Consider the following 24045-nt stretch of genomic DNA (forward strand, 5'->3'; position numbering starts at 1 on the left):
TTGATTCTTTTATTTATTTGCGCATTAAATTTTACAATGAGAAACAATACATTTTTTTAGCAAAGAACTTTATTTATTTATTTTTTTATTTATTTCCGACTGACTTTCTGAAAATTGTTCATAAGACTTGGTAAGATATTCAAGACTGGGAGCTGAAGCTTACTTTGTACCTAGGAAGAAAACAGATTAGATTACGCAGTTAATCAATAGATAAATAATTCATTTTTACATACACCTAAATGGACAACACTTTCATTTATAAGCAAGTACAGTATTCTTAAAGGTAACGTTGAAGGAAAAAAATAGAAACGTACACAAGGATTGGCTGAGTATCAGTCAGACATATGATGCGTTAGCTGATGTGAATGTGAAGTATACTAAAATTCTTTCCACTATTTTTTTCATCCCAAGTAGTTTAAGGTGTTAGTTTATTTTTCATTTACTACTTCTTCGGGATTAAGCAAAAGTCTTGGCAGATCAGTATACTAAACCTGAAATCACTTATACGGAAAATTAGTATAATAAATTTATAGTAGTTTCAGTAAGTTCAACTTTCACCCTTCACCCCTTTATGGAATAAATTTTCTGCGTGTTCCTGAAAATTGTTGAAATTGCAATACTGGCATTATTCTACTATATTAACTTTCCATAGGTAATTCTATGTAAAAAAAATTAATTTTCAATAATAATTTAGAGTTTTTATTATTTTATTTAATAATTATCGAAAACTCTTTGAAATATATATTTTTTTCGGAAAATAATACAGTATTTTGCCACTTAAATTATGTAATTTAATTTTTAAAAAAGAATGTGAAATCGACCAAACGGTTACTGAGAAGCAAAATTTCAAAAAATTGTATTTTAAAAGTTTCATTTCACTGGAACAATTCGGTAAATTTTGCATTTTATGATTTAAAATTATAAAATTTAAAATAGTGTAAAAATTAGTGTACCTTAATTCAAAAGTTTTTTCATCATTATTGAATAAAATAATAACAAATAATGAATAATTATTGAAAATTATTTTATTGCAGTCAAACCCCGCTATAGTGAACCTTCAAGGGACCGAAATTTTGGTTCACTATAACCGGGAGTTCACTATATCCGTTATGCGGGCAATTTAACTAATGGTTCCCAAATTCCTCCCTTTTATTACACGTTATTCAAATAAATGACTGAAAAATATTATGTAGTAGCAAAAAATTTGTTATTTTTTATTACTCTTCGTCCTGCGTACAAAAAAAAAAAAAAAAGAAATTAGTAATCTTTAGCTGTTGAGCAATCCTCAACATCAGATATGGAAACATTTCCTGACTCTCAGATAATTTTTCCTGAATTTCTGTTAGTCCACTTTTTAAACTTGTCTAACCTGCCATTCAAGAACATAAAAGTAATCTCATAAAATCGCTTAGCAAATTCATCGACATTTGTCCAGATATTGGAAGATTGCGGCTTCTTTGAATGCTGAACCACTTCAGTAATGCTTCTTCAATATCCTTGTAATCTGCTTTTCTCAACTTTTTTCTGCCATTTAAATTTTTTTCATGAGCAGAAATTGTTAATTGCCTATTTTTCCATATGTTACGAACTGTAGATTTGGATAGTTTATATTCCCTGCAAATATCAGCTTGATTACATCCATTTTCAATTTTTCTGATTATGCCCATTTTATCATCAATGGAGAACATTTTATGTTTACTGCTCGCCATAGTTAAATTTGAGACACTTGTTTGCAGGCTCTTTTTAACTGCACTGAGAGCAAAAAGGAGTTGAAATGAGGGCCTTATCAACACATATTAGTGTCCAACTCTTTGACCAATAATGAATAATTACTCATTCCTTCTGACAGAAAATGCATATTGATCCCACTGGCACCTTACAGGTGCATCATCTGTCTGGGTTGGAAACATCTACTTGATTTGTTTAGGAATGGGAAAGTAATATAAAAGAAGCAAACAAGAAGAAAATGCTTATCGCTACCTTCTCCACTATAGATGGTTTTAAAAATCGGTATATGTATTTATTTTGAAGTAGAAATTTCAAAATTATTACAAAAAAATGAAGAAAAAAAATCAGTCGAAGACAGAAAAAAGTTCATTATATCCAACTTCATCACTTTTTTGGTTCACTATATCCACACAAAATAACATTATACGGGTAAAGCAAGGCACGGGACCGAACATTTCGTTCACTATATCCGGGAGTTCACTGTAAACCGTGTTCACTATAGCGGGGTTTGACTGTAATTATCTTTGGATAAACGAATTTCATAAGTGTGCGCAAACATTTTTCGATTTGTTTAAAAAGCTATGATGAAATGGAAGAAAGCCCCAGCTGTGATGAAATGGATGAAAAAAATGAAATTGATATTAAAAGACCAGAACTTCAGCCTCTTTCCTAAACAACACAGACTATATTTTTCAGATTAAGGATACAACCCATATTCCGATGGTCCAAATCCACATTTGTGGAGGGGAAAAAAAGGTGAGTTTATTTAGAAGAAGTAAGAAAAAGTACATTTTTGTGTTTGATTTCGTAACTTAATATATAGTCTGACTTCATATTTCAAGTAAATCTTTAGAACTACTAAGTTTGGCATTAGTTCGTGAAAATATTATCATAAAAACAAAAGTTATTCAGATTGGTATGCTTTTTATTTTGAGCACAGTACACAGTCTTCATTCAGAATCGATTTCAGAGATTCACTTTCGATTGTTTGAGAATTGCATGCCATGGGAAAAGACCCTGATACTCAAATTTTCCAGGGTAGTTTTAAATAGTGAAACGTAGATGCATTCGTAAAATTGGATGCCATTCTTGCTATATCTGACTGCCCAGCGAATGGCTAGAAACTGGAGTGTTTTATAAAGATTAAGGGGGAATAGACCACTAAAAATGAGCAAGACGCTCAGCTGTTTCATTTTCTCCGTAAATATTTGCCTCAACTTTTGCTGTTACTTTCATCGATGCCAAGAAAGAGATTCGAACTGTTGTGTTTACGAAACGGGCCAATTTCTCTGCATGCGGTTTACGCACTTCCAATCACTGTCGAGAAAAATGGAAACCAGATTGGTGATTTTTCAATTGAAAATACTTTTTTACCAATCAGGTTCTTTTTCTCCAACTGTGATCAGAAGTGCGTGAACCACATTAAATGAGAATGCCCCTTAACATTTTCTGCTTCAAGAAAAAGAAGTATACGCTTAAAAACCTGCATTTGTTTAGATTTCAAACAAAGTTAGGGAAAATATTTACGCTTTGGCTGAAGGCTCAGCAAACAGTTAACTTCTGTACGTCAAATATAAGAATTTAAATGGGTGGGCATTCTCATTGCAATGCGATTTACGCTCCTCCGATCACCGTCAACTAGGTTTTATTTTTGCTTTCGACGTTGATCAGAGGTACGGCAACCGCAAAGTTGTTGTTGTAGTTAATTTACGTCGCACTAGAGCTGCACAATAGGCTATTGGTGACTGTCTGGGAAGCACTCCTGAGACAGGGTTGCGAAAAAACAGGGTTTTTGTAGAAAAGCCCAACCCTGGTCCGGGTGGGTTTTTCTGGATTTTATTGGGCTTTTCTGGGGTTTTCATGGGGGCTTTTTCAAAAGAGAGGGCAGGGATAAGTACCTTATTTTAAAAAAGCTTATTTTAATATTAATAATTAGGTTTAATTTTATAAATTGACTTCATATAGATAATTAATACAAATAAATTGATGTGAAAGTCTGAAAAAAGTTTCTTCTGACATCACGATACAAAATGTTATATGTACTCACACACATCACACATTTGAAACTTATTTTAACACAGGATTACTTTTTATTTATATTTTAATCTTAAAAAATATTTGAGGAACATTCTTTATTTGCACAGAAAGCGAATAAATGGCACTGAATAATCAATGACCATACAGTCAAATCTAGTCAGCAAGGTGACTCTCCCATTCTCCAACACAATTAGTTTTTTCACTATAGGTTAATTTTTTTAGGCTAGACTACATAAATATTTCAATAGAATAGCTCTTTATTATAACAGAGGATAAAAAAAGAAATCAATCTTAGAAAAACCCAGTAAAATCTACTTTAGGGTGGGTTTTACTGGGCAGGTGGGTTTTTTGCAACCCTGCCTGAGGATGATCCAAAGACATGCCATCACAATTTTGATCCTCTGCAGAAGGGATGGCACCCCCGCTTCGGTAGTCCGACGACCTGCATGCGAAGTCGAGCACTTTACGGTAGAACAGTTTAACGAGGACCAATACCGCACACCCTCGGTCCCTACGCAGACTGATCCAAATGGTCACCCACCCGCACACTGACCGTAGCCAGTGATGCTTGACTTCGGTGATCTGCTGGGAACCGTGTCTTAAAGATCAGTTCACTGCGGGACCAACCTCAAAGCAAGGACAGCAATTAAGGCTAGCAAAGTTCTTCGCTTTTGCTAATAATCTTACCACAAATAAATCTAAGAAAATTCTGCAAACTGTCTGTTGAACAAAATTCACCACCACTTCGATACATGGACTGGCTTTTTCTGCCACCCACATCTCTTCTCTCAGATGAGCAGTAACAGAGCTTCTTGGTATCTCTGTAGCTTCTCTCCTGTTGCACAGGAACAATGCGAATTTGGAAAAGTTTTTCGCGTTTGCTCGATCTACGAGAAGAAGAGCTGCAGCAAGACACCTTAAAAATAAAGAAAGAGGCTTTTCTGAATAAAAAAAGTTCCTTTATGATCATAATTTTATAATCCTAATTTCATAATAATTAATCTATGTAGCATGCAGACCAACATCAATTTAAAAAGTCTCAATTTTTGAGCTATTTTTTTGAAAACAGTAATCGTGCTCTAAAGTTTGTTATCCATAGTTTGCAGCATCCAATTACATCAAACAAGATTCTGTTCACAACAGAAGTATGTTACAAACTATAATTAGATGCAAAAATAGAAAAGCATATTGATAATTATACGTTCCGATAATTTATATTAACTTAAATTTCTTAAGATTGGAACTTTTGGGTTTTATTGGAGCTTCCTTAAATGAGAATAATTATACTATTACCATCAACAAAATTAACGTTGCGAACTTGCATTGGAAAAACCATGTTTGTTAACCATAATTAAACAATAACAAGCTTAATAAAACTTATGAATTTTTGGTTCATTCATCTGCTAATATTGTATTTACAACGGAAACGAGCCTTAAGATCATAAGTCAGTATTCCCATATAGCACAAAATCGTCCAGTGGATGTCTACTAACAATCATCAACATCCACCAAGATTCATGTGATTCTCATGGACGGATATACAGCCATGCAAAATTCTATGAATATCAAGCTGATGTCTAGTAGCCGGCAACCAAAGTTTCATCATGGATAGTTAGTAAATATAATTGAGCAAGGATATTTAAAATCATCTAGATGGATATTTAAAATCATTAGATCATAGCTATGATCTAATCACGTTACACTCCATTTACACGAAATCTAACATTAGACTCGTGACGTCACAAGAGGAACAAAAATCTGATTTTTCACCTCCGATTCTTCTAGTCTGCTGAAGGCAGGCAAGAAGAATCTAGCTGAAGTTATTTGATCTATGATCTAGCTAGCTCATCTCTCGTGATCTAGCTGAAACCAGGCTAGATTCTTTTAGCGCGAAGGATTGCCTCTTAGAGTCAACGTGGTTAATTTCCGCAAATGGATGGGTGGTCTAATGTAAACAATAACAAGCGTCCTTAAACCGGAAGAAATTCAGAAAATTTCCGGTGTATCCCTCTGCTTATGTTATGACTACGAGGCGATATGTGAACAAGCCTAATATTCTATGCAGTTTTGCTATTGTAATTTGGGTTCAAATCTAAACATAATTGTACCATTCATAGGAGCTTTCAGAAATGTATTGATTCTCAGAGGTCGTAAGGCCAAAAAAAATTTTGGAAAGTTAATATCTCATTGTGAATAATTCTTAAAGTTTGCCATGTTTTGTATTTTATCCCTTATTTGGCTACATTTTAATAAAATGTCGCCAAAAATATCTTTTTAAGATAGCCTAAATAGAAAATATTCTAATGATTATAATATTAATATGATAATGCTGAAGTTTAAAGGCTGAAAGAAAGAACTCGGTACATGTGAAATACTGCAAAAGATATGATGCAATAATATGATGGCGCGTTTTTCCAATCTGCGGCGTAAAAATATATCGGAAGCAGTAACCCGGAAGTCTTGAAAGAGCAATTTTACCACTAGCGCCACCACCCTTATAGCTTTACACGATCACCCATCCATACCCTGTTTCTACTAACAGGTTACTTAAGTTGTACTTGAGCATTCTTAGATCAGTTTGTCGAACATTTAAGCTTTCTTAACTTGCTAATGGAAATAGGGCATAATCTTTGCAAGGAGGGGCTTTTAACATCTGGAATGGTGTAAATTTGACAAGCCTCTTCCCTCTTCGCAAGTTTGTGACGTCAGAAGACTGCGTTCAGGCGCCTTTTTTCAGTCCTCGTGTAAGCACAGTGTTATGCGAAACGTACGCATTTAAATTTCAAAATAAGTTTTTTAATTAGGTATTATGAATAAAATTATCCAAGCCAACGCTAAAAATTGACCTGGGAGAATTTTCAATAGCCAATACCTAGTATGGTTAAAAAAGTCGAAACTTTACCAGGCCATAATCAAAGCATAAAATTTCAACGAATGAAAAACATTTACTTTTAGACACGAAAATTACAATCATCAAATACTTAAAAATATAAAGATATTATTCCAATAGTATAGGCGATCGCAACGCTCGATTACACCATCTGAGGAGAAGACCGGTACCGGTGTAATCAGATAAAGATCTCCTCAGTTGGTGTAATCAGATGGTGTAAGGCAGTCATGTCAAAGATACGGCCCGCGGGCCACATCCGGCCTCCGGTTCGTATCAATACGGCCCGCGATCGCGATGTATCACAGAAAGAAGAATTGTGTTTTTTAGACTTCACTTGATTCCTCTACGGAAGTTTTAAAATGTGCACACTACATTTATAAATAATTTCAAGGGCAGCGCGTGCCTAGACAAGTGAGAGAGATAGACAGTAACGCCATTTCTTAGCAACAAGCGGAATCTTCGAGTGGAATATACTTAGGAGCACAACTACGGATGGCGCTCCTGCCATGGCTTGCAAACATTCGGGAGTTGTAACTAAATTAAAACAGAAAACATCAGGGAATTTTGTGGGATTTCCCTGTATAATTCATCAGGAATCATTAGCATTCAAACATTTAAAAATGGACCATGTCATGCAACCTATAATTAAAATAGTAAATTTTATAAGGAGCAGAGGACTAAATCACCGACAGTTCAGGCAGTTTTTGCAAGATTTGGACGAAAATTTTTTTGATGTCCCTTATTTCACTGAAGTTCGTTGGCTCAGTCGAGGAGTAGTTTTAGAAAGATTTTTTCCATTACGTGACCCTATTCAAGCTTTCATGTAAGAAAAAGGCAACCCAATTGATTATGACAATGACTGGTGGATTGATTGTGCCTTTTTGGTAGATATGATTTAATACTTGACTGATCTGAATGTAAAGTTACAGGGTAAAAATCTGATTGTCACTCAAATGTATTCATGTATTCAAGCCTTTGAAGCAAAGTTGAGGCTGTGGGAAAATCAGGTAAAAAATCGAACTTTGGATCATTTCCCTCATTTAAAATCATTTGGCACAGTCAGTGGCGTAGCGAGCTTAACTCGCGCCCGGGGCACAATACCTTTTTAGCGCCCCCCATTCGAAAACCATGTAAAATATGCTCCAAAATTATTAAATAAATAATGTAATGTAAATGAAGTCATAGGCTCAAGCTAGACTTTAAATTTGAGAGAAAAAATGCAGTTGAGAAAACAAGACTAGATTCTAAATTGTATATGATCATCTAGAATTAGTTCAAAAGATACCTATTATTTATTTTGCATATTTATAAAGAAATATTTTAAAAACACGCAGTTTTAAAACAATAAAAAAGTAAATATTTATTATCTCTAAGGAGATACATATATTTAATAATATGATTATAATACATTAATAAAACTAATTACTATGTATAAATTTTCCGCTTTTGATGAAGCAAATTTTTCAACAATATCATAAAAGTTGATCATTACAAATTTGTTTCTTTCCACAATTAATGTTAGGTCACTTAGACGATCTTGTACCATCGTTGATAGTAGATATGTCAAAATTAATTTTAATTTGCGGAATGAACGTTCGCAGCTAGCAGTTGATACTGAGATAGTCAGGAGTACTTGAAGTGCCACTCTCAGGTTTGGAAAATCATCTTCTCCATACGAGATTATAAAAGTACGAAATTCTAATAGAGTTTTAGGTTCAATTTCTTTTCTACTGTGGAGTAACATTTTGCAGTCACATATTTCGATAAGAAGTTCTATTCCATTGAAATCTGTATTATAAAATTCGCCCAAATTTTTGCAATTTTTTTTCAAGGTCGTTATCAACATTATCCTCGTTTAATAAATTTTCAATGTCTAGTAGAAATCCAAATATGAAATTAAGGTCACTTAATCGTGTACATATTTCTTGTTGAAGGTGATCAAGAACGCTTTTCATAACGCAAGAAATTTCACTTTCTGAGGAAAAAAAACAACATCTCTAGCCAATTCTCGGAGCATTTTGCGGCGTCTTCTTACACGTATTGTTGCATCAATATCCCATTTTTCACAAAGAGACTTCGTTTTTTCTATTGCCTCTTCACAGAGCTTGTCTCGAATTTCGGGTAGTTCAATCGCTAATGATTCAAGATCATTGAACCCTTCTCTAAAATTCATTCTAGGATCTTGTAATCTGAGCTGCACGCGATCAATCCTCCTTAAGATTTCATATTAGAAATGAACTAAAGTTATGAAACTAAAAGTTAGTATATTTTGAAACAGAATTGTAGCTTCACTTCTGATGTCACTTGTAGTGGTAGTGTCCTCTGCTAATTTTTCTAATAGTTCTACTATATTCTCTAGCCCATTGATGATAGCGCTAACCGCTTGTATTCTGCCGCTCCATTGTGTTTCAGATTCACGTTTGACAGTTTCTGTTAAAGCATTTTTTAATAATTCCCATCGTAACGTTGAACGTGAGAAAAACAAATATATGCTTTCTGTGGTCTGCAGTTTGTTAAAGAAATTTCATCGGAATTTAATTATTCTATAATTGTATTTTTGATCGAGGCTGCATCTTTAGCATGTATTTCAGTAACCCCCCCCCCTAAAAAAAGATTTTTTGATGGAAACTTTTTTATTCATAAAATCAACATCTACATACCTAACGACTTGGGACATTTGTTCTCGATGAGAGATATCAGGAGTTGAATCAAACAAATGTCCATAATATTTATTTCTTTTGATATCGTTTATTAGTTGATTTCGAACTGTAGATGCCAGAAGATGAATGAATTCATTTTGGATCTGTGTTGACAAATATGAGACAGTTTTTGGAGTTTCTGTGGCATGTTAAAGATGATTTGCTAGCAGCGAATCAAACTGAGCTACAAGTTTAAGTAAAGATAATAGGCTTCCAACTTTTGTACCAACTTGAAGTGCTAGTTTTTTAACATGGCTTCATTATTTGTTTTATTACTTACCAAGAATGCCTTGAATGCACGAAATAACTTAAACGTTAATATTTCGAGTATTTCCCTAATTTGTTGCAGACTTCCACAACCTGTCGTAAGTATCAAAGATACGTACAGTCACGGAAAAAAGTATCCGGAAGGTAACAAAAAGGGAATCATTTATTTTTTTAATGCAGATATTTATCAGGCACACAACAAATACGGCGTTTGCGTCCTTTCCTAGAAACGGCGAAACGCTGTATTTGCTGTGTGTCTCCTTTCGATCCTTTAGTTGTTATTTTCCGGCTACTTTTTTCCGTGTCCATATAAGTACATTAGACTGTACATATAAGTACATTAGAGTGCTATTGTTATCGTTTTAACAAGCGTAAGCTACATTGCGTTTATGGAAATAAAAATAAATATTGTTCTGAAGGAAAGAATATTTGTACTTTGTAAACTTCATCTATTTTTTATAACATATTGTTTCATCAGACAAATCAAGAAAGGAGATAATTTCTGTAACCACACAGCGTTGATGCCATAAGGAAGTGCTGTCGGACACAGGTCGAGTCAGCCCTGCCAGTAAACAAGACGTGCCATTTCTATTATGAATATATTATTACACTTTGAATTAGACTATTAGTGTTCCTTTTTATTTATGAATTAACATTACACTGGCACTAAAATTAAAATATGTTTTCCAGAAACCAATTATAATAAAAATAAAAATTATCCAGCAATTTTTTGTTTTGCGGACCATTTGGCGCCCCTTTGTGAGTAGCGCCCGGGGCATGATGACCCCCCTTGCCCACCCCTCACTACGCCACTGGGCACAGTGAACCAAAAAAAAATTGAATCAATATTCTCTACATCTGCAAAATCTTATCACGGAATTCAACAATCGTTTTGAAGACTTCCACAAAATGAATGAAACGGAATTTCCAATTTTCAACAATCCATTCAATTTTGAAGCTTCACAGACACCAGTTCATTTGCAAATGGAGTTGATAAATCTTCAATCAGACAGTATTTTGAAAGAAAAATTTAAAGAGGTTAACGCTCTTACATTTTATACACAATATTTCAAGTGTTTGGATAACTACCCAGAATTAAAAAAGCATGCAGCACGCATTCTGTGCATGTTTGGTAGCACCTAATTATGCGAGCAGATGTTTTCCGTTGTGAAAATAAATAAGAACAACAGTGGCGTAGTGAGGGGTGGGCAAGGGGGGTCATCATGCCCCGGGCGCTACTCACAAAGGGGCGCCAAATGGTCCGCAAAACAAAAAATTGCTGGATAATTTTTATTTTTATTATAATTGGTTTCTGGAAAACATATTTTAATTTTAGTGCCAGTGTAATGTTAATTCATAAATAAAAAGGAACACTAATAGTCTAATTCAAAGTGTAATAATATATTCATAATAGAAATGGCACGTCTTGTTTACTGGCAGGGCTGACTCGACCTGTGTCCGACAGCACTTCCTTATGGCATCAACGCTGTGTGGTTACAGAAATTATCTCCTTTCTTGATTTGTCTGATGAAACAATATGTTATAAAAAATAGATGAAGTTTACAAAGTACAAATATTCTTTCCTTCAGAACAATATTTATTTTTATTTCCATAAACGCAATGTAGCTTACGCTTGTTAAAACGATAACAATAGCACTCTAATGTACTTATATGTACAGTCTAATGTACTTATATGGACACGGAAAAAAGTAGCCGGAAAATAACAACTAAAGGATCGAAAGGAGACACACAGCAAATACAGCGTTTCGCCGTTTCTAGGAAAGGACGCAAACGCCGTATTTGTTGTGTGCCTGATAAATATCTGCATTAAAAAAATAAATGATTCCCTTTTTGTTACCTTCCGGATACTTTTTTCCGTGACTGTACGTATCTTTGATACTTACGACAGGTTGTGGAAGTCTGCAACAAATTAGGGAAATACTCGAAATATTAACGTTTAAGTTATTTCGTGCATTCAAGGCATTCTTGGTAAGTAATAAAACAAATAATGAAGCCATGTTAAAAAACTAGCACTTCAAGTTGGTACAAAAGTTGGAAGCCTATTATCTTTACTTAAACTTGTAGCTCAGTTTGATTCGCTGCTAGCAAATCATCTTTAACATGCCACAGAAACTCCAAAAACTGTCTCATATTTGTCAACACAGATCCAAAATGAATTCATTCATCTTCTGGCATCTACAGTTCGAAATCAACTAATAAACGATATCAAAAGAAATAAATATTATGGACATTTGTTTGATTCAACTCCTGATATCTCTCATCGAGAACAAATGTCCCAAGTCGTTAGGTATGTAGATGTTGATTTTATGAATAAAAAAGTTTCCATCAAAAAATCTTTTTTTAGGGGGGGGGGTTACTGAAATACATGCTAAAGATGCAGCCTCGATCAAAAATACAATTATAGAATAATTAAATTCCGATGAAATTTCTTTAACAAACTGCAGACCACAGAAAGCATATATTTGTTTTTCTCACGTTCAACGTTACGATGGGAATTATTAAAAAATGCTTTAACAGAAACTGTCAAACGTGAATCTGAAACACAATGGAGCGGCAGAATACAAGCGGTTAGCGCTATCATCAATGGGCTAGAGAATATAGTAGAACTATTAGAAAAATTAGCAGAGGACACTACCACTACAAGTGACATCAGAAGTGAAGCTACAATTCTGTTTCAAAATATACTAACTTTTAGTTTCATAACTTTAGTTCATTTCTAATATGAAATCTTAAGGAGGATTGATCGCGTGCAGCTCAGATTACAAGATCCTAGAATGAATTTTAGAGAAGGGTTCAATGATCTTGAATCATTAGCGATTGAACTACCCGAAATTCGAGACAAGCTCTGTGAAGAGGCAATAGAAAAAACGAAGTCTCTTTGTGAAAAATGGGATATTGATGCAACAATACGTGTAAGAAGACGCCGCAAAATGCTCCGAGAATTGGCTAGAGATGTTGTTTTTTTTCCTCAGAAAGTGAAATTTCTTGCGTTATGAAAAGCGTTCTTGATCACCTTCAACAAGAAATATGTACACGATTAAGTGACCTTAATTTCATATTTGGATTTCTACTAGACATTGAAAATTTATTAAACGAGGATAATGTTGATAACGACCTTGAAAAAAAATTGCAAAAATTTGGGCGAATTTTATAATACAGATTTCAATGGAATAGAACTTCTTATCGAAATATGTGACTGCAAAATGTTACTCCACAGTAGAAAAGAAATTGAACCTAAAACTCTATTAGAATTTCGTACTTTTATAATCTCGTATGGAGAAGATGATTTTCCAAACCTGAGAGTGGCACTTCAAGTACTCCTGACTATCTCAGTATCAACTGCTAGCTGCGAACGTTCATTCCGCAAATTAAAATTAATTTTGACATATCTACTATCAACGATGGTACAAGATCGTCTAAGTGACCTAACATTAATTGTGGAAAGAAACAAATTTGTAATGATCAACTTTTATGATATTGTTGAAAAATTTGCTTCATCAAAAGCGGAAAATTTATACATAGTAATTAGTTTTATTAATGTATTATAATCATATTATTAAATATATGTATCTCCTTAGAGATAATAAATATTTACTTTTTTATTGTTTTAAAACTGCGTGTTTTTAAAATATTTCTTTATAAATATGCAAAATAAATAATAGGTATCTTTTGAACTAATTCTAGATGATCATATACAATTTAGAATCTAGTCTTGTTTTCTCAACTGCATTTTTTCTCTCAAATTTAAAGTCTAGCTTGAGCCTATGACTTCATTTACATTACATTATTTATTTAATAATTTTGGAGCATATTTTACATGGTTTTCGAATGGGGGGCGCTAAAAAGGTATTGTGCCCCGGGCGCGAGTTAAGCTCGCTACGCCACTGAAGAACAAACATCGCGCAAGACTTACGAATGAACATCTCCAATCAATTCTTAAAATAATTATAACAAATATGAAACCGGGCATCAATGAGCTTGTCAGAAACAAGAGAAGTCAGGTATCTTTATCCTCGAGCTCAAAATAATTACCATCTTTTATAACTTTGATATGATTTTTAACAACCATATATTATAAACTATACATATAATTAGACAAAGAAAATTGTATAATAATTCAGTAAATTTTTTTTATTTGCAACTGGCCCGCATACATATTCTAAATTTAATATATGGCCCTCTGCAAAATTGAGTTTGACACCTCTGGTGTAAGGGCATGGAACGTTCCATGCCTTTTGCCCTTTCCCCTTCCCTCTCCTCCTTTTTTCAGTTGTATAGGAGTGTATTACGATATTTTTCCTTTTCTTAATATTTTTCGTATTTAATGGTTAAAAATATTTTTTAAAATTTCCATGACGCTTTCTTTTAGATTTATGTTTAATGTAGTTTTCAGTTCCATATAGTTTCCTAACTTATGAGATTTTAATCTATTTTAAAATCAAGACAGAAACTAACGTATTTCCTTCTCCTATGACTCTCCACACGCTAATGGGGAAAGCACGCGAAGTGGTGCCATAGGTAGAGAGTTCTGCTCTAAGCCACTTGTAGCCCATTTCGATCGCCAATAGAAAATAAGACTATTTTAATTCAAAATATCAAACTTTACATTTTGACTGTTAAATTAACAAGATACGTAAGTTTAAAAAATCGTTGTTTAATGACAGAAGAAACATGGGAAAATGTTATCGAACAATAGAGAAAGTTCTAGAAAATTATGAAAAAATGAACTTTTACTTATAAATTTGTTTATAAATTATTAGACAATAATGCATTTTTCCTTTTCTTTTTTTTTGCGTTTTAAATTTTTTAAAAAGTCTTTTGAAGCAAAAAAAAAAGATATATAATTTTTTTTTTCATTGTTATAAAACTTTTTATGCTTAGAGTTCACCAAAAAAGGAATAAAAAACTATTTGATAAAAATTTTAGTCCATAATTATATTGGAAAAGCTTCCGCATTGAATTAAAGTTATTTAAATTATTTTCAGGCTATTTTAAAATCAACGAAAAAATTTCTTTTAAGGACAATATCTTAAACGCCCCATAACATTCACAGCGTACATTATCTAAATTCCGTCTACTCTGAAAAGTCTATAAGATACCAGCAACGAATCCCCGATGGATCATCCGTGATTGAGCTGTCTGGTTGGGTGATCCATGACATCCTGTAGTACAAATCTAAATCTCTTACGGAGGAAATGTGCTAAATGGATTACGAAATGATAATTTAATATTACGAGTCATAAGAATCTTCCAAGTTTCTTACATTTTATCAGGTCGCGAAACCTAAATTCTACTAAAACATTTATAATCAGCCAATGATGATTGGCAATATTTTGAAGGATTAGAAAATTATCAAATTGAGATTTATTTTATTTATTCCTGCCATTATTTCTTTATAGTAGTAAAAAGATTCTTTACTAATAGTTCATATCATTTTGTATTTAGGTCAGGAAATAATGTCTTCTATTGAAAGAAGTAAAAAGAAATTATCTGACGACAGCATTAAAATTTAATACGCTTTAATAACAAGAAAATAAATTGGCCTATAATACACGCTAGATGTAATTCTGATTTTTCCTGCTGCAAATGCTATATAAAACGCCTGGGCTTCCCCTTTTTTTTTTTTTTTTTTTTTTGTTTTTGTTAGTTATCGTCAGTTTTTTAACAAAGAAATTGAAGAGAAAGTATTTAAATAATTCAATTACTTAATATGTCTTCAAATTTCAGAGAGTAAAAACAAGACAGTGGTTACGGTCTGATCACCTTTATTACTCATTACGTAAAGCCAATTCAACAGCACATTGTGTCTTTCGATACGTCACTCCACTTCTTACTGATGAATTTTTTAAAGTGGCATTTGGCAGAATTGAAAAAAGAAAAGAGAAAATTAACTTACATTTTCTCTTCTGATCTTATCTCTTTGACAGTTGCAACAGCAGTTAAGTCTGTTACTCTTGCTTCTCACGTTTTGCTGATTGGATACATCAAAGTAACATGAAATAGAGATGGGCATTCCGTTTTTCTTTCTGTCATACTTACGAAAATCCGAACTGAATTTACTCGATTGGGAAGATTCTGAAAGATAATTATAAAAAGCAAAATATTACTTTAAGATTAATGTAAAAGATATCTTTGCTGCGGAAATGAGTAAAAACGATAATTTCCACATTTTATATAACTCAACTCAGCAGACTAAATAATCCCCCATGTAATTGGAAGTTAATATGAAGCAAAACCAATTTCATGGAAGATTTTTGAATGAAAATAATCCGCACTTTAAACCGCGTTAAATTTAGGAAGAAAAAAAATTTTTTTTTGCTGTTATGGGATTTTAAATTGGGTACTAGCAATTGGGTATAATATGAAAAACTACTTCCACTTACTAGGAATAACATTTACCTTTTAGTTTAATTAATAAACTGAGTTTTAAATATGCTTACTAAATTCATAAACTTCGGTAAAACAACAATATAAATTATTTCCAAAGGAACTAGACTAATACAATTCCAACCTGGCGAGTAGCGACTTATAACAAGACACCTCGTTTGATGCTTTTACTTGTTGCTAGAAATCAGGTTCGCAGAAAATGCTGTTTACTAGTTAAATTTAGTAGGAATAACACGATCTGTGACGTAGGCTATAGTATACCCAATTAGAGAAGAACTGAAACTGAAGTGATTATGCCTAACCATGTTGATTTAAATCAGATTTAATTGGATACCTGTAAGCGACGTCACACGAGTGTGACGTCACACCTACATTGATATGCAACCTGCGTAATGAGCATAATTGAAACAAAAATATAGCACATCTTGTTTCAATGAACAGCTTTTAATGTTTCATTTATGCACAGTTTTAAATATGTCCAGTCTCTAACCTGCCCCGAAATAGACAACGCGTGATCTTCTTAATTTGTAACCCAGCAAAGTAAACTCGAGCTTACAGCTAAAACGTAAATAATTGCCAGGAATTTGTCCAAAATCTAAACAAGCTCCTGTCCTGAAGCTCGTTCGTTACGTAATAAAACCGGATAAATCTCTTTCCTGGCATCGAACATCAACAAAAGTTGAGGCAAATAAGCAGTTTCGAGGCTTCGCCCATCACGAATTCATACTAAAGAACTTTAAAAGCAACTAATACGAGCGAATTATTGGACTAGTGCTTAAAAGACAAGGTTGAAGATTCAACTGCTAACCCTTATAAAAATTTAAGGTATATTTAAGGTTGATTTGAGGTATTTTTGAGGTATTAAGGTTGTTTTGAGGTATATTTGAGGTATATTTAAGGTTGAAGAGAAAACAGCAATAAAAATTATACCACGTAAAGGTTGTAATTAAGGTGTACGAGGTTGATTTATATATACTTCAGCTTGTTTTGAGGTTGTTTAAAATTCACTTCAAATCAACCAGACTGATAAGGAGATTTCTAAGGTATACCAGGTTTATTTTCTTACACTTGTAACAAAAGAGGTATTTTTGAGGTATAAAAATTTTTACCTTATTTCAACTAACGGTAAAAAGGTATTTATTGAGGCATATGAAGTCATTTTATTTATACCTAAGCTTATTTTGAGGTTGTTTTAAATTCACTTCAAATCATCCAGACTGATAAGATGATTTTTAAGGTATACGAGGTTGTTTCTCTTACACTTGTAACAAAAGAGGTATTTATGAGGTATAAAAAAATCAACCTTATTTCAACTAACGAGATTGAGGTAATTACGAGGTATAAAAAATATACCTTTTTTCAACTAACGATATTGAGGTATTTATGAGGTATAAAAAAATATACCTTATTTCAACTAAAGAGAGTGAGATATTTATTGAGGTGTTGAAGTTATTTTATTTATACCTAAGCTTGTTTTAAGGTTGCTTAAAGTACACTTCATATTGACTAACTCACTTCCCAGAGTTCCATGCGAACCGGCAAATGGCGTGTGTGTTGACAATCGAAAGTCTATTCGAAATTCGGTAAGTGTGCTTGACATTTATTAATTTAGTTTTATCACTTTTAATCAAATATGCTTCAATTTTGAAACTTAAGTTTTATTATTTTTGTTTTAACTACGCGTCCTGATCTTAAATAATTTAAGTTGGAGGATATTCTTAGAGGCTATCGTTGTAGGCTTAGCAATAAGAGAGAATAACCGAAATATTTCTCGTCACTGTTTTGGGTAACATTACTGGTGAATCGTTACAGCAGGTTATGCACAGTATATTTTATTGTTTGTAGTTCAGTCAAATAGAACTATTCTTTTTATTTTGCTTAAATGTATATGTTTTAATGTAGCAGTATGCACGCTGATTAATTGAGAAAAATGTTCACAATTTCTCTTATAAATAAATCATTGAAAATTGAAAGATTTTCAAAATAGCAATTTTGCTTTGAAATTCTACTATAGCTGTATGCTTATCGTTTGGATATTTGTTGCAAAGTTTATATTATTGTTTATATATATATATATATATATATATATATATATATATATATATATATATATATATATATATATATATATATATATATATATATATATATATATATATATATATATATATATATATATATATATTTTACAGAGCTTATCCACAGTTCCCTGATATTACTGAGATGGCCTAGGCTGTAAATAGCACATGCGCGGCAGCGCAGAAGAAGAGACAAGCAAGCTACTGCTCAGCCTTCCCCTAGGATATAGTTCGGAATTTATACCTAAAAGAAAAAGTAATCTCTCCTAATAAACTACAGAATTTATGTAATTGTTGATAACAATAGTTTGCTAGATATTTGATCATTGAAAACTAGTAACTGTACTAGCTCACTTCTTCATGTTTGATCACAAAACTGCTATTTTCACTACATGTTATTTTCTCGCATTTTACCCACGTTAATTATTTACTAAGCAGATTGTTATTACTTATTAGAATATTGGGCAGATTCAAGTTTATATGACAATTTGTTTCAAGGTTATGAGCTTTTTCATGCAGCTGTTTATGGTTCACTACTTCAAAAATGTGCGAATTTCGGAAATCTTAAATATTTTAGAAATAAGTCAGTATAGTATGCAGTTTTAATCCTGAATTGAATAAAATCAATTGCAAATAAAAACATTTATTGTTGAAAGTAATATGCATTATTTTGAGTTTCATCCTATGGGATGTGTATTTATATTTAAACAAGTGTTTGTAACAACTAACTATTGGTTTTATTCTGCTCGGTATTATAAGTTATATAGTAGATATTATACTCAACTTATTTTAAAAGCATTATTTCAAATCATTCTTTCTTAGACATTTTCCTCACATAAAATTACTGACAACTTTAAAATAAATGCTCCTTATCAGCTTGTAATTTGTTCTATTCGATTGAGTGTAAAAGAAGAATAAAAATTGGTACATAATTTTAAAATCTTAATTTATTAAACGATTGTAGATTCTTGATTACATTGATTAAAAATTATTAAAACTATTTTTTAAGAAACTCTGATGTGATTGACAATAACATAAGTCCTTTACAGAATCAGCGTCAAAAATTTAAAAAAAAGCTGCTAGTTTCATGAAGTCTGACAAAAAGTTGAAAACTATAGACTAGGTTTATTGAGTTTAAAGAGTTTTAAAAAAGAAAAAGAAGGAAATCTAATTATTAAACTTACAAGTACCATAATGTTACAGATGTATAGAAAAATAAAAAGTGTTAAAATTGCATAATAAGATTGGAATTATACAGGGTGTTTATAAAGTCCCGGACCCATTTTGATGTTTAATAACTCATAAAATAATAAAGATAGATTAAAATTAATAACATTAATGGTTAGATAGACTCAAAAAGTTTCATGACCCTTGTCAATGAACTTCCACGTGTGCCCCCTTCGTCGCACGGAGAATATCAAGTCGATAGTCAATTTCACGAGAGGTAGCTTTCTTTTTTACAGAAAAGACAATCTCATCAGTCGTATACTTAGACATGTTGGAAAACTTCGTATTTCCACAACTAGAAGAGCTTCAGCCACATGTCTTTTTGCAACAAGATGGTGCACCACCACATTGGGGTATCATCGTTCGTAGTCCTTTGAATGACCATTTTACAGGAAGATGGATTGGGCGAGGAGGTCCAATTCCTTGGAGACCCAGATCACCTGATATAACGCCGCTGGACTTTTTTCTTGGGGGATTTATAAAGGACAATGTTTACAGGAGGATCGTGTCGAACATTGATGGCCTAAAAGCCAGAATTACAACCGCAATAGCCTCTGTGGATGCCGACATGCTTGCCGCTACCTGGCGTGAAATTGATTATCGACTTGATATTCTCCGTGCGACGAAGGGCCACACGTGGAAGTTCATTGACAAGGTTCATGAAAGTTTTTGAGTCTATCTAACCATTTATGTCATTAATTTTAATCTATCTTTATTATTTTATGAGTTATTAAACATCAAAATGGGTCCGAGACTTTATAAACACCCTGTATATTTGAATTACTGTAAATGTTGTTAATGGTAATACTGTCTTCAGTGTATTTTATTTTGTGGCTGTGATACATGTCATGCTTTTTAGCTACGAGGATTAAATAGAAATGGCAAAAGATATTTATCTGAAAAGGAAAATTAATTTCATCCAGTTAATTTAAATGATAAAAAAAAAATATTTTCTAATATTTTAAGACCGGCCACTATTATTGTAAATATGACTTTCTTACTAATTTATATTTTTTTTCCTTTTAGGTTCCAATAATTACAAGTTTCAACATGTAGACGGAAACAGTATTTAAAATAATTTTGTTGGTTTGTAAAAAAAGTGAAATTTTAGTTTTAAATAAAAGTACTTTGAAATTCAGCTGACTAATTATTTAAATTTGTAGTTTTATAGCTTTAAAAATTCAAGCATCTTAGACAACTATCTTCGAAAAATACGAGTATGAGTTCCCATAAATAATTTTTACTAACTGTAGAATTTGGATAAGTGTTATTTTAAGATGATTTATATCAATCTATTAAAATTATAGAAGAATTATGCATTTGAAACTTTTTTTATAGCTTAACAAAAGAAGCAATTACTGCCGAAGGTTTAATATTGAAAATTTCAGGTTAATAAATGATCTCTACTAGTGAAAAAACTGTTATGTACATTATTCTTCATATAATTTATATATAATCTTTATATATATATTATATTTTTTATATAGTGAGTCTAAAAATTAATAAACTAGGTGGTCCGTATAACTCCTCACCTTCGTAAGTGCTAAAAAAACATCTTTGGTTGATAAATTAATGCTTCTAAAAATACAAAAATATATACTTGAGGTCACGAAATAATAACTTAAGGTAGAACATGGAACACATGGCGCTAATTAAAAATAACCTTTCCAATTGTTGAAAATACACTTCAGGTTGATTTATAACAACCAGAAGTGTAAAATGGCCCACCTTAGGTTGAAAAATATATACCTCTACAAGCATAAAATTATATACCTGAGGTTGAAGAACAATTACCTGAGGTAGAACAAAATACATTTGAGGTTAATTTATAATAACCAGAAGTGTAAAACGACACACCACAGGTTGATAAATACATACCTCTACAAGCATAAAATTATATACCTGAGGTTGAAAAACAATTACCTGATGTCGAACAAAATACACCTGAGGTAGATTTATAATAAGCTGAAGTGTAAAATGACCCACCATAGGTTGAAAAATATCTACCTCTACAAGCATAAAATTAGATACCTGAGGTTGAAAAATAATTACCTGAAATCGAACAAAATACACCTGAGGTTGATTTATAATAACCTGAAGTGTAAAATGACACACCTTAGGTTGTTGAATAAATACTTCCACAAGTGTAAAAAAATATACTTCAGGCTAAAACATATATGCCTCTGGAGGTATATTTAAGGTATATTTGAGGTTGATTTTGAAGTATTCATTTGCACCCTTTTCAACCTTTACAACGTATTTAAACAACAACCTCCTTTATACCTTTATACCTTCTTTATACCTCGATTTTTTCATAAGGGAACCGACCTAATCACCAAAACGTAAATATTTGCTTTACTCTTGTTGGACATCAAGAGAAACTGCTTTAGAGACGAGATTTTTTCTTCATCTCGCACGAACAATTGTTCGTGCGTTACGTCATATATCCGGTTCTTTCTGGCTACACAGATTGAGGCAAACGTTTAATAAATTAAAAATGAAATAGTTCAAAGACTCCGCCCATTAGGCGTTGTCTATTGAAGAAAGCAACTTCACAATTAAATCAAATCGATGGTTCGATTTAATCATGAAAGTTTATGACAGAATGTCAATCGTGTTCAAAGTTATGAGGGGTTCAAATACTTACTGCTGTCAGGACCATAAAGGTTAGCAAATTCACTTTTCGCATCTTTCGATTGCAGCCCCGCTGGTCGGATAGTGTCATAATCTCTTTCGTCAAAATACTTGCAATAGGGAGGCACTTCGTCGTATTTCATACCGCCGTATCCACACCTCCTGCTACAATCCGAATAAGAGCCACTCGTTCCGCAACAAGTTTCCCGTTTGTTGTATCCATTATAACATCTACAGCTGAAATAATCACTTCTTCTGTAGGAACTGTAAAACTTTCACCGTGAGTACAAGTGAACATTATTTTCTCGCCAAACCATGCGCAGTTATTTGTCATATGTTATGAATTATTTTAAAAATACAAAGCTGTCACAATTGTGGAGAAAGTGGGACATTTGCCCTGGGATTCCAGGGGACCATTTCGTTTGCCATTTTCAGAAACGTTGCTTACGAATCAATGAAGTTTGTATGATAGCTATACTTGATGAAAGACTAGTTTTCTTACTAATAAAAAATTTGGCAAACAAAATAAAAATAAATTAATAGTTTAAGAGGCTGCTAGATTGATATACTTAACATATTTTAACTCAGATTCAGAAAACGAGCTACGAGAGTATTTTGTTGCTAACTGACCAAGATATCTTCCTCTTCCGGATTATTCCAAAACTATTAGTTGTATCTCATTGAATAGAACAGGCGTCTCAAGTTAACACGATTTTCCCACTCTCTACTCTTTTCCCTTTCCATTGCCATGGTATCCACCAATCTTGCTCTTTCTTACACCAGTATATTCGCACTTCTTCCTGAAACGTACAGTCTAAAAAAACTGTCTTGGGGGAAAAAGCAAGATTTTCCGTAACCATGGTAACGTGGAAAAGTAGGGAATTTCCGTAACTTTGAGACGACTATTCTATTTACAAAAAGTATAATTAGGTTTGATTCAGGAACTCTAGTCGAGCCGATTAGTAAAGTTTCCTAAGATTCTCAAAATGCTTAATTTCGATTGATTTACAACTTCAGAGAAAATACTCTTGATGTGTTGTACAGTTACATATTTCACTTTTAAATAAAGTTTTCGAAACTTTAAACCCCACGCTACCCTTTAAATGTAAAATAGATATTAAAAGTTCTTCGCAATTTTATGGTTTTGTTGGTTTGGAATTTGGTCGCCAATCGTTAATGTAAAATAACAATAACTGCATCAAAGATTCAGTAAGCAATTGGCGGCAACAGCATACTGCAACTTTGAGAACATCGATGACGTGTTAGACACTTAGAAAAATTGATTTTTTGAAATTTTACGATTTAAAATTGCCCCCTAAATCATTCTTAATTTTATGGTTCATTTGATTGGAGTTAGTTCGCCAATGGATCATGAAAATTAACTAATACCATTGAAGTAAAAATACATAAAGAGCAACAATTACAATAGTAACTTTAATATTAAAGTAAGATTTACCTATATTGATTGCAAAAGTGTACTAAAATCAAGATAATTCGACACAATATAGAATTGCGATACTGCAAAATTTTCTGAGATTTTTTCTACAATTTAATAATACTTAATATCGATAGCTTACCCAGAACAACAATTAGACTCTTCGTAACACATGTTTTTGACTTTTAATTAATTAATCTATCTATATCTACTACATATATTTAATTCTTAAAAGAATCTGATTCTGAAATTTAGAGCTGTGTTCTACTTTAAAATAAAAATAAAATTTGAAAAAGAGTTTTACATTTTCTCGATCTCATCTTCAGTATTAATTATGCTTAGGCTAATCTAAAAATTAGAAATCAGAAATTTGCCTTCAAAAAAACAAGATGATAAAAAGGTAGAATAAATCAAATCATGAGATAAAAAAAAAGTGGTAATAGTTTACAATTATGTATTAACACAGATGATGATACTACAGGATGATAGAGTACTGTGTCACTGTATCACCCTAGAAATGCATAACTGAAGGGTGGCTAGGCACACTATAAGGATTGAGAATTGCAAAGCAAAGGACACTCGGAAATGTCATCGCAATGCCATTATGGGCGCCACTCCATTACGAACTGGCTGTTCGTGCAT

The 24045-nt window shown here is 32.5% G+C and overlaps 1 protein-coding gene and 1 long non-coding RNA gene across 4 annotated transcripts; one reads left to right on the forward strand and one right to left on the reverse strand.

The window, feature by feature from the left end:
- Positions 1-12: 12 nt before the first annotated feature.
- LOC107447442 (uncharacterized) lies at positions 13-23695 on the reverse strand. 3 transcript variants are annotated; one of them, XM_071180500.2, is made up of 5 exons: positions 23546-23695; positions 21982-22232; positions 15539-15717; positions 4518-4681; positions 13-170 (listed from the first exon to the last, which is right to left on the reverse strand). In XM_071180500.2, the coding sequence occupies exons 1-5, from the start codon at positions 23575-23577 to the stop codon at positions 140-142; spliced, it is 657 nt and encodes a 218-aa protein (XP_071036601.2). In that variant the 5' UTR covers positions 23578-23695; the 3' UTR covers positions 13-139. The 3 variants fall into 3 exon arrangements, with proteins under 3 accessions (XP_071036601.2, XP_071036600.2, XP_071036599.2); XM_071180499.2 differs by having other exon boundaries at positions 28-170; positions 4453-4681; positions 21982-22205; XM_071180498.2 differs by having other exon boundaries at positions 28-170; positions 4453-4681.
- On the forward strand, positions 17553-20468 carry LOC147816515 (uncharacterized). The gene is made up of 3 exons (XR_015434961.1): positions 17553-17612; positions 18222-18363; positions 20361-20468. It is a non-coding gene; the product is annotated as an uncharacterized LOC147816515 (long non-coding RNA).
- Positions 23696-24045: the final 350 nt, after the last annotated feature.

The sequence above is a fragment of the Parasteatoda tepidariorum genome, chromosome 1, assembly GCF_982258835.1.
Source record: "Parasteatoda tepidariorum strain Cologne lab strain chromosome 1, Ptep-v5.0, whole genome shotgun sequence".
NCBI lineage: Eukaryota > Metazoa > Arthropoda > Arachnida > Araneae > Theridiidae > Parasteatoda > Parasteatoda tepidariorum.